The sequence below is a fragment of the Suhomyces tanzawaensis genome (genome assembly GCF_001661415.1).
Source record: "Suhomyces tanzawaensis NRRL Y-17324 unplaced genomic scaffold CANTAscaffold_2, whole genome shotgun sequence".
Taxonomy (NCBI): domain Eukaryota; kingdom Fungi; phylum Ascomycota; class Pichiomycetes; order Serinales; family Debaryomycetaceae; genus Suhomyces; species Suhomyces tanzawaensis.
Genome location: NW_017963637.1, coordinates 1,522,331 through 1,534,941, shown reverse-complemented (window position 1 = coordinate 1,534,941; position 12,611 = coordinate 1,522,331). Strand labels below are relative to the sequence as shown.

General features: G+C 48.4%; 5 protein-coding genes and 1 non-coding gene across 6 annotated transcripts; 1 reads left to right on the top strand and 5 right to left on the bottom strand.

The window, feature by feature from the left end:
- Positions 1-575: 575 nt before the first annotated feature.
- Positions 576-1,550, bottom strand: GTR1 (Rag GTPase; the record flags this gene model as incomplete). The annotated part of the gene is made up of 1 exon (XM_020206601.1): positions 576-1,550. One exon carries the CDS (start codon positions 1,548-1,550, stop codon positions 576-578), a length of 975 nt encoding a protein of 324 aa, XP_020066255.1.
- A 961-nt stretch (positions 1,551-2,511) lies between these two features.
- On the top strand, positions 2,512-4,161 carry PRB1 (Prb1p). Its single transcript, XM_020207402.1, has one exon. It carries the CDS (start codon positions 2,612-2,614, stop codon positions 4,106-4,108), a length of 1,497 nt encoding a protein of 498 aa, XP_020066254.1. The 5' UTR covers positions 2,512-2,611; the 3' UTR covers positions 4,109-4,161.
- Positions 4,162-4,214: 53 nt separating this feature from the next.
- CHS2 (chitin synthase I) lies at positions 4,215-7,130 on the bottom strand (the record flags this gene model as incomplete). Its single annotated transcript, XM_020211521.1, has 1 exon — positions 4,215-7,130. The coding sequence occupies one exon, from the start codon at positions 7,128-7,130 to the stop codon at positions 4,215-4,217; it is 2,916 nt and encodes a 971-aa protein (XP_020066253.1).
- A 528-nt stretch (positions 7,131-7,658) lies between these two features.
- On the bottom strand, positions 7,659-7,740 carry CANTADRAFT_t68. The gene has a single exon. It is a non-coding gene; the product is annotated as a tRNA-Leu (tRNA).
- Positions 7,741-8,494: 754 nt separating this feature from the next.
- On the bottom strand, positions 8,495-10,339 carry CANTADRAFT_25375 (uncharacterized protein). The gene has a single exon (XM_020207401.1). It carries the CDS (start codon positions 10,278-10,280, stop codon positions 8,604-8,606), a length of 1,677 nt encoding a protein of 558 aa, XP_020066252.1. The 5' UTR covers positions 10,281-10,339; the 3' UTR covers positions 8,495-8,603.
- A 630-nt stretch (positions 10,340-10,969) lies between these two features.
- Positions 10,970-12,010, bottom strand: CANTADRAFT_20667 (pyridoxine 4-dehydrogenase; the record flags this gene model as incomplete). Its single annotated transcript, XM_020206600.1, has 1 exon — positions 10,970-12,010. The coding sequence occupies one exon, from the start codon at positions 12,008-12,010 to the stop codon at positions 10,970-10,972; it is 1,041 nt and encodes a 346-aa protein (XP_020066251.1).
- Between the last annotated feature and the right edge of the window lie 601 nt (positions 12,011-12,611).

Below are 12,611 nucleotides of genomic sequence, written 5' to 3'. Positions count from 1 at the left end.
TCCAGTGTTTTCCCACACCGTATTTTCTACAATAATTTTATCTGTGTTGAACTTGGGAAGTCTTTGCTCGAGCAGTGAAACTGCTGTTATCTATTCTAAATTCAAAAAAATTGGTATCAATAACAACCTCATTGTGAGACCCGGGAACCGTAAGGTCCTACTTCAAATCACAGCCGTTCCGATTTTTTACCTTCGAAACAATAGAATTGACAGAATTAGGATTGTACATCAAACAAGGTCAAGCGAACACACTTTGTAGGTGAAAGGAGGGATATATGTATCTACCGGGAGCTAAACAACCCTTTAATACATCGATTTAACACAAGGACTTGGAAGTGCTGAATAGGTTCTATTATTCTAGTCTCACCTGGAATTACTGATCTACTCTAGTCTCGTGTGAGAACCAAGTGTCTATTCTATGCTATATAGACAGGGGCGTGGGCTGGTAGAGTGTATGACGCGTTCATTGTTTTGAAGTGGTCTCCGAGGCTGGCGTTGTCTAGCATATGCCTGGCTGGACTTTCTGTAAATTTATTATTTCTATTATCTCCCCAGATAGCTCCCTGGACGTGCTCCTACACGTTCCCGTTCTCTATCTTCTCGAACCACTTCCGTGCTGCTTTGATGTTCTCCAAAATGAGCAACTCCTCGTGCTGCACGGTGCTACTTATGTGGTTATCCTTGTCCTTCAAAATCAACATGATGAACATGTTGTCAGTGAGAATATCGATGTAGAAATGACTGCCGTTGCTTCCTCTGATGATCAAGTTACTGAAGTTGGTCCGGAGCTTCGATATTGACTGCTTGTACGTCTTGATGATTGAAGAGATCTTCTCAAACCGCTTGGGATCCAACTCGGGCTGCAGGTCTTTGTTTAGTTCGTTTTCGATGGAGGTGGTGGATGATATCACTAAAAACGTAGTTTTTTCAAAGAGAATGATCTCCTCTGCATCGAGAATCTGGTTGAACTTGATAAGATTACTGTTGAACAAGTTCATGTTGGGAATCAACGAACACACGATCTGGGACCATGCCTTGTATAAACTCTCGTCCCAGATGGAGGTGGGGAACCCCACCACCTTGAACTGATATGGGTTGGAGATGTTCTGCAACTTCTCCATCATGATGTTGAACAATTCTTCCCGTTTGTCGATCTGCACCAAGTCCATCTTGTGGAGCAACACGAAGATCTTGGCTCCCGGACTGTATTTTTGGAGGTTTGTCAAAGCTTTCACGAAGATTTCAATGTCCTTATTGATGGATTTGGATTCGACGTCAAAGACGTGGATGAGTACCTGTACCATCTTGAAGATGTGGTCCTTTTGGTTGGAAAAGTAGTTATCCATGAACACGTCTTGGCCACCACAGTCCCAGAGATTGAGAGTCATGTTGCCCAAGAACCGCAAGTGGGAGTGTTCCACGTCTATGGTGGCCCCGAGTCTTCTGGTGTCGAATGCCGAGTAGTTGGAGAAGATAATCGATCTCATGGATGACTTGCCCGAGCCAGACCGGCCCATCAAGAGGAGCTTCTTTCTGGAGGAGTTTGACATCTGTGGCAAATGGGGTGACAGGATACGGGCGGTGGGAAGATGTGCGTGGTGTGTCTAGAGTGATGGATGAGTAGACGAAGGCGTTCCGGCTAGTTGATGGGTGGGCAGTAGCGTGGAAAGTCGTTAGGCTTAGCTTATCATCTTGTGTCGCGCCCACGACTTTTGCACTAATCGGTTGTGGGTTAGCGCGCGCCAGGCAGACAGACACAGAACGGTGGAGTCTCGGGGGATATTGCAGTGGCTATATGCTATAATCAGACACTCACTAGAAGGAAGGTGGAGCAAATTGTCTTAGATTGAGGCACACTTGTGGTAGTTTGAGTCACAGGGACACTAGTGGCGTTAACTAGGCACGGCACGGAGTTGTGGTCTAGGGAGAAAGTGGCAGTATCGCCACGACCCTGGTGCTAGCCGTGAATAGCCGCTGGGGTGGGGTTTGCCGGTACCCATTAGCGAGGACTCCGGCCCTTCTGGCGAGGTTGCTGGACTGCCAAGACCACCGTGCGGGCTCCGCTGTGAATGGTCCAGGGAGGTGGTCAGGCCAGGTGGTATGGTGGAAATGGCGGTGGTGTCTGGTCGGTGTTTGCAACCAATGGCAGCGAGAGCACCCGAAGACACCACGAAATACCGGCGGTCTAGAGAGCGAGCTTTCTACTGTATGAGCCTTCTACTGTTGGAGGCTTCTACTGTAGGAACCGCCTCTGGTCCTGATCCTTCTGGCCCTAATCCTTCTGGCCCTAATCGTAATTTCCGCCAGCCCTCGCCAATCTCTGGCAAAGCATGACCTCCCACCACCCAGAACCGCACCGGTCCCCTACCACCACTCTTGCTAATCTACCACGAGATTTACCATGGGATTTACCACGGGATTCACCACGGGACTACCACGGGACTACCACGGGATTTACCACCGCCCCCCCGCTACCACTTATTATGCGTGCCCCCCAGCCACCGCAATTGTCGTGTGGCTCCTTATCAGCACTCGCACCAGTCACACCCCTTTTCTCCTACAAAAGATATAACTAGTAGCCATAGATAACTACTACCCACTCAGTGCTAATATGTTATCACAGAAACTTCTCGCTGCTGTTGCAGTCTCTCTCGTCGGTGTCCAAGGGTTGGTTATTCCCGAAGTGGATTCGTTGGCCGAATTTGGCAGACTCTTGGAGAACAAGCTCGATGGGGTCAAGGAGCTGATGGCCCACCAGGTTGCCACTGTCAAGGAACGCTTGCAAGAACAAAGTTTAGGTAAGGACCAGGTTGCCTTTGGTGGCCAGGAGCCTTTCCTCTACGACGCCAATGAAGCCTCAAACGTGGCCTCCAGTGATGGCTCCTATTTTGCCCCCTTGTTCAAGGCTGTCAAGGATATCATCCCTGGCCAGTACATCGTGGTGTTGCACGATGACCTTGCCCAAGAGGACATCGACAGCCACCACAACTGGATTAAGACTTTCCATCAAGACACCATCTCTACCGCATCCGCCGGTGGTAACTTGTTGAACTTCTTCAACTTGGATACCCTCAAGGGTTATGCTGGTTATTTTACCTCGGAAATGGTCAATGCCATCCAAAAGGACCCCCGCGTGAAGTTTGTTGAGCACGACGCCGTTTTCACAGTCAATGAATTGGAAATCCAGAAGGATGCCCCATGGGGTCTCTCCAGAATCAGTCACCGTGAGAACACCGCACCTGCTACTGACTACATATTCGACTCCGAGGGTGGTAAGGGTGTCACTGCTTACGTTGTTGACACTGGTATCAAAGTGGAACACGAAGACTTTGAAGGCAGAGCCTCATGGGGTTCTGCTGTCGCCCTTCCCCATTTGAAGGTAGACGGCCATGGCCACGGTACCCACTGTGCTGGTGTGATCGGATCCAAGACTTACGGTATCGCCAAAAACGTGGACCTTGTGGCTGTTGGAGTGATGAACCTCTTCGGTACTGGTTCGACCTCCGATATCATCAAGGGGCTTGAATTTGTTGTGAATGACCACAAGACTAAAGTCCAGGCTAAGACCAAGGGATTCAAGGGCTCTACAATCAACATGTCTATTGGTGGTGGTGCATCCGAAGCTTTGGATTTGGCTGCCAACGCTGCCGTAGCTGCCGATATTCATGTGGCCGTTGCTGCAGGTAATGAAGACGCTGACGCTTGTCAAAGTTCTCCAGCTAGAGCTTCAGGACCAATCACCGTCGGTGCATCTAACGTAGATGACCAGAAGGCCTCCTTCTCAAACTGGGGTAGTTGTGTGGACATCTTTGCCCCAGGTGAAGATATTGAATCTACCTTTATCTGGTCTCCATCTGCTAAGATGTCTGGTACCTCCATGGCCTCCCCACACATTGCCGGTTTATTGTCTTATTACTTGTCCTTATACCCAGGCATTGACTCGGAATTCTCCAATGGAAAGGTCCTCAAGCCAGCAGACTTGAAGCGCAAGTTGATCAAGTATGGTACCAAGGGTGTCATTCAAAATTTGGTCGATGGTCAATCACCTAACGTCTTGGCATTCAATGGCGCAGGTGCTAATCTTACCGACTTCTGGAACTTGGTATAGGATCGACTAGATATTAGTTACGTTTTTATTTACGATTAAAGGATTACAATATATGGCTACAATTAGATAATTGAATGTGTTATTTGAAAAGTAAATATTTCGTATCTCACCGCTTCAATGGGGCAGTTGAGTGATCAGATCCCCTGAAGCTTCTGCCAAACCTTTGGATCAAATACAAGATGCAACCCACAAATCTGAACAATGCCATGAATGCCACCATCCATAAAATCACCGTCAAAAATACAATAGATCTTTGTTGCTGGACTCGGGACTCATCAGCCTGCTTAACAAATTGGTCCAAACCACCAGTCAACAACACCAAAGCAATAACAATGAAATTGGATGTGATCCAAACCAAAACGGTCATGGATCTCACAAATGCATAATAATCCTCATTACTTTGGACATGAGGAGAAGTGTCCTCTGGAACAGGATTTTTGATTTTTTCCAATTGATCCAAATAAGATTGGTTGATTTCTTCCTGGGAGATGGGGATTTTCACATCGAAAGTACCATCTTCTCTGACCTTAGCTGCACCCAAATCCTTTGCTCCAGTATCACCCTTGGTACCCCACGAAACATCATCAATATTACAGAACGCATAGATGTTCAAAACGTTGATGTAGGATGGAGATAACAAAATGTACTGCACGAAGGAGGTGAACATGTGCCATGGTTCGAAGTAGAGGAAGGATGCCAAAAAGTACAATGCATAGGTGGATGAAGTTGCCACCACCAAATCTCTGAATTCTGCGTTTGCAAAGAACAAACCGACTGTAATCTTGGTGTGATTTTTGTAAATCTCCTGGATCGAATGGACGGCCATGAAAATGGCCGCAAACACCATGTAAGCCATCAATATTGCAAAGAAAACCACGATGACGATGTAAAATCGCTCGGTACCCTTGGGTTTGTTTCCGAAACTCAACACGAAAGTGGTGACGATGGAGGCCAAATATAACCATAAGAAAATGGCTGACAACACATTACCAGGGGCAAAACCAAGATCGGGGTCGGCAAGCGAGGTGGTCAAAATTCTGAACACCAAGAAGTAGGAGCTGATGGAAAACCACGAGACCACAAGATTCAAGAACTGGTAGAAGAACTCGATGTGGAGGAAGAGCTTTCTTCCGAACGAGTGCGACGAGTGCCAGAGCTTGGGGAATTTGACCAACGAGTAGATGGCTGCGAAAAACGAACCGTTCAACCATCTTCTTCTTTGCAAGATGAATTCCGACAAGCTCTCGGGCACGTCGGTTTCGGCCAGCGCAGCCTTGCAGTAGCGCAACAACCACGCACATCCACGTTTGGCCACTAACTCGTAGCAGAGAATTCTGTCCTCGGCCAAGTACATGTTGGAGGTGAAAATACCTGCCTCTTCTCTCATTTCAAATTTCTTCAACTCGTACTCGTCGTCGTTGGGGTCGAGCTCCCCGGAGCCGTGCAAGAACTCACCTTTGAAGTACTTCTCCAAGGGTCCCTTGCCGTTGACGTCGTTCTGGAGTGCGACGTACCTGTAGGCGGAAAACGCACCTGGCAACACCGAAATGAACCCGAACACCGACTCGGTGGGCTTGTCCAAGATGTTGGAGATCTTGTACTCGAAGTTCTGGCCGTACACAATGGGGTTGGTGAGGATCTGTCTCTTCGACAACGAGGCCTTGATCTCGCCACATGCACCCGCCACCTGGGCGTCTCTGTCGAACTCCTTCCACAAGTGGTACAACGCCTTACCAGATGGCTGGGTTCCTGCGTCCAACAAGATGACGATCTTGGGGTCCAACACCTGGCCCAACGCCTGGAAACACCATCTGTGGGAGTTGATCTTCTTGGCGTTGTTCTCCTTCAAGCAGAACAACAACTGCACAGGCACGATCTTCTCGGTGGTCAACTTGACGGTGTCCTCGACACTGGAAATACCCACACGCGCGGTGTACTCGTAGATGTGGGCCTGGACCTTCTTGTCGTCGACTCTACTCTTGGCCAACCCTTCCTGGTACACCCCCAAGCCTGCCAAAAGCGCCTGTGCGCGCTCGTTGATCTTGGAACGCCCGTCACTGACGATGCACACCACCACCTTTTTCCAGGAGTCCTTGCCCCAGGTGGACAGCTTGGTGCGCGATTCCAAGTGCTTGATGTTCTTGAACACCCCCTTCAAGGTGCGCGCCAACAAGATGTCGTCCTCGTTGTACATGGTGATGACGATCATCAACTCGGTCTGGCGGGGCATGGGGTAATGAATAGGACGCAAGATGTAGCCGTCGCGGTAGAAGTTTGACGGGCCGCAGGTCACTGCAGTGTACCGCATGTACGCGAACTCACGCGACAAGCCGCCGTCCTTCTGGTTGGGGTTGTAGTCGGGGAACTTGGTCAACAACTCGGTGGCCACGGGACAGTCCAACACCAAGTGTCCATTCAACCCCGAGGCAATCCCGATCTGGGGCTTTTCACGTACTGGCTCCTCAGGGGGAGGCTCTGCAAACTCGCCGTCGTCGCCGAACGGGGTCTCAAACTCAGGCGCCGCTGGCGGCGTGGGCGGCGTCTCGGGCACATGCACAGTCTGCAAGTCGTAGTGGTCACCCTCGAACTGGTTGTACTGGATCTTCTGGTCGAACTCCCGCTCGTCGTCCTCGTCGTCGTAGACGTGGGGCACGAACGTGTGGTGGTGGAAGTTGGACGGCATCTCGCCCATCTCGTACCGCTCGGTGTGGGTGTCGCCGAACGGGTCGTTGTGGGTGTTGATGGGCGACAAGTTTGGCGGCTGGATGTGCAGGGTGTTGAAGATGTTGGAGGGACGCTCGAGGCTCTGGTGGTTGTAGTAGCCCAGCGCGGCATCGTACTCCGAGCGATCGGGTCCCGTGTGGTGGGCATACGCTGGCTCGGGGTGCTGGAAGTTGATTGACGACGAACTGTTGTTGTGGTGGTAGTTGTAGGCACCCGCGTGTTGGCCCGGCTGGTGGGGGTTCAAATACTCATTGATGGACTCGTCCGAGTGCGAGGGGTGGTACGGACGGTACGACATGGCGGGAAGCTGTCAATGGGGGAAGCCTGGTAACAGCGTTGGTTTTAGCGTTGGTTGCAGAGGAAAGCTGCAGTGCAGGGAGGAAACGATTTTCTGTCGCGTATTTGGATTAGACGGCCAGGGGAGCGTTTAAATGGGTTGCGACAAGGCACACCAGCACGAGCAGCGACTGCACCGTTGCGACACGGGGATGTCCCGTGCCGGTGTCGATGTGATCCACGGGCTTAGCCTGGTCATGGCGATCTCCGGCCAGCGCTATAAATAGTTGCTGGGGAAGCGTCCAGCATCGGCTGTGCGGCTGGTGATCTGGGTGATGTCAGATGCCCAGCTATTATTAGATGGGTGCTGGGTCGGGGTGTCAATGTGTTGTGCGCTGAGCGTCATGTGTTCCTGCGGCGCGGGGGTGCAGCCTTTGTGGCCGGGGTTTCAACTGGTGAAACTGATGTGAAACTAGTGTAAAACTGGGAGGTAATGGTTGTGGGGCATGGGGGCTTGGTTCTAGTAGGGCTATTACAGGGCAAAAAATAATGACTCCTACGCGATTCGAACGCGTGCATCTTTACGATAGTAGAACTTGAGTCTACCGCCTTAACCGCTCGGCCAAAGAGCCATTTGATGAGGAAAAAATGTGCTTGGACTAAGATACTCATCAATTTATATTGGAAAAATGGCCAAAATCACCCTTTAGGAGCACTTACAGGTATCAAAAGTTATGTGGTATAAAATAGGTTTGTTTCAGAGTATTTAAAGCTTTTTATTTGCAAAAATAAGTGTATGTGTTGAAAGTTAGCAAGTTTCTAAATTTCTGAGTATAAAACGAGGGGATCGGCACAATTTAACTAACATATGGGCCGGTGGACATTTCCTGAGTAGAGTGTGATAAAGATCCTATTAGTAAGAAGAAGGCTGATCATTTGCACGCCTTGTTTTGTAAATAATTGTTGAGATTCGATGAATTTCTTGCTTTACTCTATTTAATATCAACTGCAGCTGCCATACCTGAACTTTCGTGAACTGTCAAATTTTGTCTCAGGTATCATTCTGCACCTATATTCTGATATTCTTCAATTTCTTTTTACTAATCGGATGTATATAGTATAATCTTCTCTCTAAATGAACTGGCAAGAAGTGGTCCTGCTTTTATCCCCCAGTGAAGGTTTCTCCATTTCTGCATGAAAAGAAAAGACTCTCTTCGTACGGCCTGCAAAGAAAATAATCATATCTTTATTCCAAATATAAGGTTAATAGCCCCTCGTTAAATCTGTTTTCTCCGAATAGTTGTAAAGAGAAGGAAAAAATTGTTACATAGTTTTTTGAAATTTTGTCAAAAATCGTTAAATACTATTATACATTTTACTGAAAGTCATTTTTTCTTTATTCAATATATTTCCAGAAACTATTTTCTACTTACTTGCGTGGTGTAAGTGATCTTACTAATTAATTACTCTTGGTAATAACCAATAATTGGGACATTTAGTCCTTAGACTCTATGCCCTTGTTTTCTTCGAGAAGCTCTACTTCCTCCACCTCTTCGACTGCTTCAGAGACCTTGGTATCAACAGTGACTTCCTCAGTTTCCGCTTCTTCAATAATGTCTGATTCCTTCAATCCGTTTTCACCATAGCCCCAAATCAACCACAAGACAACAAGCTCAGAGAGAATGATGGTACGCTTGATGATGGTGGCCTTGCTGATGATGGGGTGAATACGGTCCAAACATTCAGCAATGTCGAAATGGCCAAAGAAGTCAACAGGCTGAAGGAACAAATTGAGCACGGTGGGCATGACCAAGATCTTGTAGATGAACAAGTGGAGCACCAACGATCTCTTGAGAGGTCTCGACAACTTGGACTTATCGTCCCTTCTCTTGTCGTGGGTCAAGAAGGTGGAATCTTCTTTCTTGAGGTTGCGTCCGATTTCCCTAATGATGGAAATACTCTTGTGGAACGAGAAAATGAAAGAAGCCAAAGAAATCCCCACGTTGGTGAGGGAAATTCCCCGGATCAAATCGATTTTGGATCTGAGGGCCTTGGAGACCACTTCATGGTGGTAAGATGACTTGAAGATGATGGATCTGGAGAGCACTTCAAAGCTGACCTTGTTGATATTGACAGCGACGACCTCAGGGTTGAACTTGTGGACCATGATGTGGTTCATGGCGAGTGTGGCCATGTAAGAAATCACCAAAAAGGCCACGATTCTGAAGGTCCATTTTGGTGCCGTGAATCTGGAGTGAATTCCTCCCAAGTTGAGGGTATAGTCGTAAATAACACCATGGCCAATATAAACGGAAAATACCACCAATCTCAAGTAGTTGTCTAGAACAAGTCCTTCCAATCTGGTATAACTCTCAATCAATGGCAACAAGAAGCCTGTTGGAGCTCCGAACAAGACCACCACGTCCAAGAAGAACAAACCTCCGTAGTAGACGAAGTAGAGTGCAAAAACACTCCAGATCAACTTGGGGACAATGGGAGTCTCGGAGCCGTTGTGGAAGAAGTACAACAACAAGGTGACGATACCCAATCCCCCGAAAAGCTTTGAGTTGAGGAAAATGTCCTCCTCAACGCCGTATGGAAGTGGCTCGTTGTTGACGGAAACAACTGCTTCAAACGGACGGGGGAAAAGGTTCAAGTCTCCGTCGTCGTTCTGCCAGAGGTACCTTGGTATGTAGATACAGTAGACACCAGCCTCTGGGACGGGGTAGGTCAAGAAGGGAGGAGGAACGTCGTCGTGTTCTGGTTCGAATTGGAGATCGTCGGCCTCACCGAAAACAGCAACAGGAGCAAACGCAAACGATTTTGGCAATTCTTCCTCGCCCTCGCTGGGGATTAAGTTGAACTGGATGCGCTCGCCGTAGGCCACAATGGACGAGTTTTCTTCCTTGTTGGAGTAGGTCTCGTTGAGGAATTCCACGAAGTTAGGCACATTCTTGACCTTGGCAAGGTCCAAGTAGTTGAAAACAATCACAGGGATTTCTGTGCGGTGGTACTTGTCGGTGGCTGTGAAGTCCAAGGTGATGGAGGTGTTGTCACCTGCGGAGTCCACCTTAAGACACACTCCATTGTGCTCTCTGGTAAGCTGGAAGTCTCTGAGTGCGAACACCCATGCCAATTGAAAGGCAGCGAGAAGAACCTGGTACAACTTCATGGTAGAGAAGTCTAGTGCAAAAGCGAATCAATCTCGAGTCAACTGAAAAATGGAGAATAAGTGTTGAGTTGTTCATGGAATTGCTGAGAAAACGCGACCAGTGAGAACAATAGCCAGCACGCGTGACAATAGCAAAGTACGAGCCTGGTCCGGTGGTGCTGCAGACAGGGACACGAGAACGTTACGGCAGAGTTTGGAGGAAGCTCAAAGGTGGCAGCGTGGTAGGATTGTGAGCTAAGCGGTGAGATGGTGGAGCATGTACCCCATATGGTGTTCCTGCGAGTCTTATGCAAGATGCTTGCGAACAACTTTACGAGGTTAGGTGCGCATGGTGCAGGGAGGTGAGCGTCTTGATATATTGCAGCATGGGCTGGAAAATGTGCATGGTGCGAATTCGTTGTCGTAAGTATTGTGAGGCACTTGCATCTTATATCAGGTATTACTATCCACACTGGCCCTTTCTGTGCGATAATCTTGGGATATCTTCATCATCAGTGGATGACCTTGAAAATATTTAAGATCGTTCAGACTGCAGGAATTTTTTATTCGCCATAGGATCAATTAGCAGCCGTTGCTTCAGATCGGCTGTGCTACAGACTCTTCAGCATATTATTCCTGATGAATATCAGATTTGTCTACAGAATTTTCATTTCAATATTATTCCCTATATAATTCCAGATTCTATATACTTAAGCAAACTCGTACTTGGCGTGGTGAGCGTTGTATCTCATACCAGTGACTGGTTGCTCCTTGAGAATTTTGTCGACTGCCTCCAAGTCATCGTCAGTCAATTGGACAATACTGCCCAAGTTCTTTTCGATCTTTTCCTTGGTAGAACCACTTGGAATTGGCAAGATCTTGACAAAGTCCACGCCCTTGTAGTTCTTCTTTTCGGAGATGGTCTGGATCCACGATAACGAGAACGATTCAAGGGTCATTCCCTTGACTTCATGGGCGTAGTCGTACAACTTCTTGACCACGGCATGGTTGTTGGGGAAGTTTTCCTTGGAGAACTTGTCGATGATCATTCTGATGTCACCAGGCTTGATGTTGTTGAAGAACTCTTCTGGGTTTTCAGCACAGTAGTCGGTCAAGTAGCCTCTGCAAAGGGGAGAGTAGGCAACGATAGGAATGTTTTGCTTCTTCAACTCGTCCAAGACTCCGTTGTCAATGAGGTCCTGACACAAGATGGAGAATTCCATCTCAACACACGAGATAGGAGCAACAGCAGTGGCCTTGGCGATAGAGGCAGGACCGACTTCGGAAAGCGAAATTCCATCGATCTTGCCGGACTTGACGTGTTCGTAGATGTAGGAAACGGTTTCCTCGTAGGGCACGTTTGGATCGACTCTAGCGATTTCGAACAAGATCTTTGGTCTCTTGGAAGGGTCGCTGGAGAAGTACGAGGTGATGTCGCTGATGGACTTGTCAACGGATTCTTTGGTACCGATAGGCAAGATGGTCTGGAGGTCGACAGCACCCTTGATACAGACGGTCAACTCTCTGGCAGCCTCAGGCTCCAAGGTGTCAACGAAGGCCTTGATGTACTTTAAGTTAATGTAGTCTTTACCATAGAAAGCACCACCGTTAAGGAGCTTGACGCCAAATTCAGGGTGGGAGGTGACATAGTTCATGGACTCAACTGCTTGTTCAATTGGTGCTGGGGTGTGGGTCCATGTCAAAGACATGGTTCCGTAGCCGAATTTTCCTGTGAGTGGGAGAGCAGACATTGTGGTTGGATTGGAAGCTTTGTAGGTGTGTGTGGATGATGATATGAAAAGGAATATGCTGCTGTCGAAGGTCCAGTTTATATAGTTTCTGCCTCGGGATCTGTCTTAAGTGTTCCAGCCACCTGCACACAGACCAGCTGTCACCGGCCACAATTAACTTTAGTGACGGATGCGGGCGATCGCGGAACTAACCTTAAGCACGACCCGCGCGGATATGACAGACTATAATACGAGTGGGAGCGGAAGCTTCGAGTGAGAGAAAAAGACACTTGGTGTGGGAAAACTGGCCGCTGCGGGTTTAACGGAGATAATCTGGCTCAGTGCAACACACCCCCAGACGGAGGATCTGATTGTTAAACCCGGCTCCATTTTGAGCAGTAAGCGGACTCTTCAACTGGCCAGCTTACTGTAACGGTGCAGCGGTTTTTGGCTGCTCTGGATGGCGACGGCGTTAAAGCGGATCGGGACAGAAGGTGTTGGTGACATTTGGTAAAGAATGATGTTCAGGTATAATTAGTAAGAAGCGTAGGAGGTGGGTCACCACATTAGTAAGAAGGGGACCGGAAGCTCGTTACTGGTTCAGCTAAAGCACAACATAACA

Excerpts from the sequence above, each read along its gene's own strand:
- CANTADRAFT_25375 (XM_020207401.1), bottom strand. The coding sequence starts at position 10,280 with ATGAAGTTGTACCAGGTTCTTCTCGCTGCCTTTCAATTGGCATGGGTG.
- PRB1 (XM_020207402.1), top strand. The coding sequence starts at position 2,612 with ATGTTATCACAGAAACTTCTCGCTGCTGTTGCAGTCTCTCTCGTCGGT.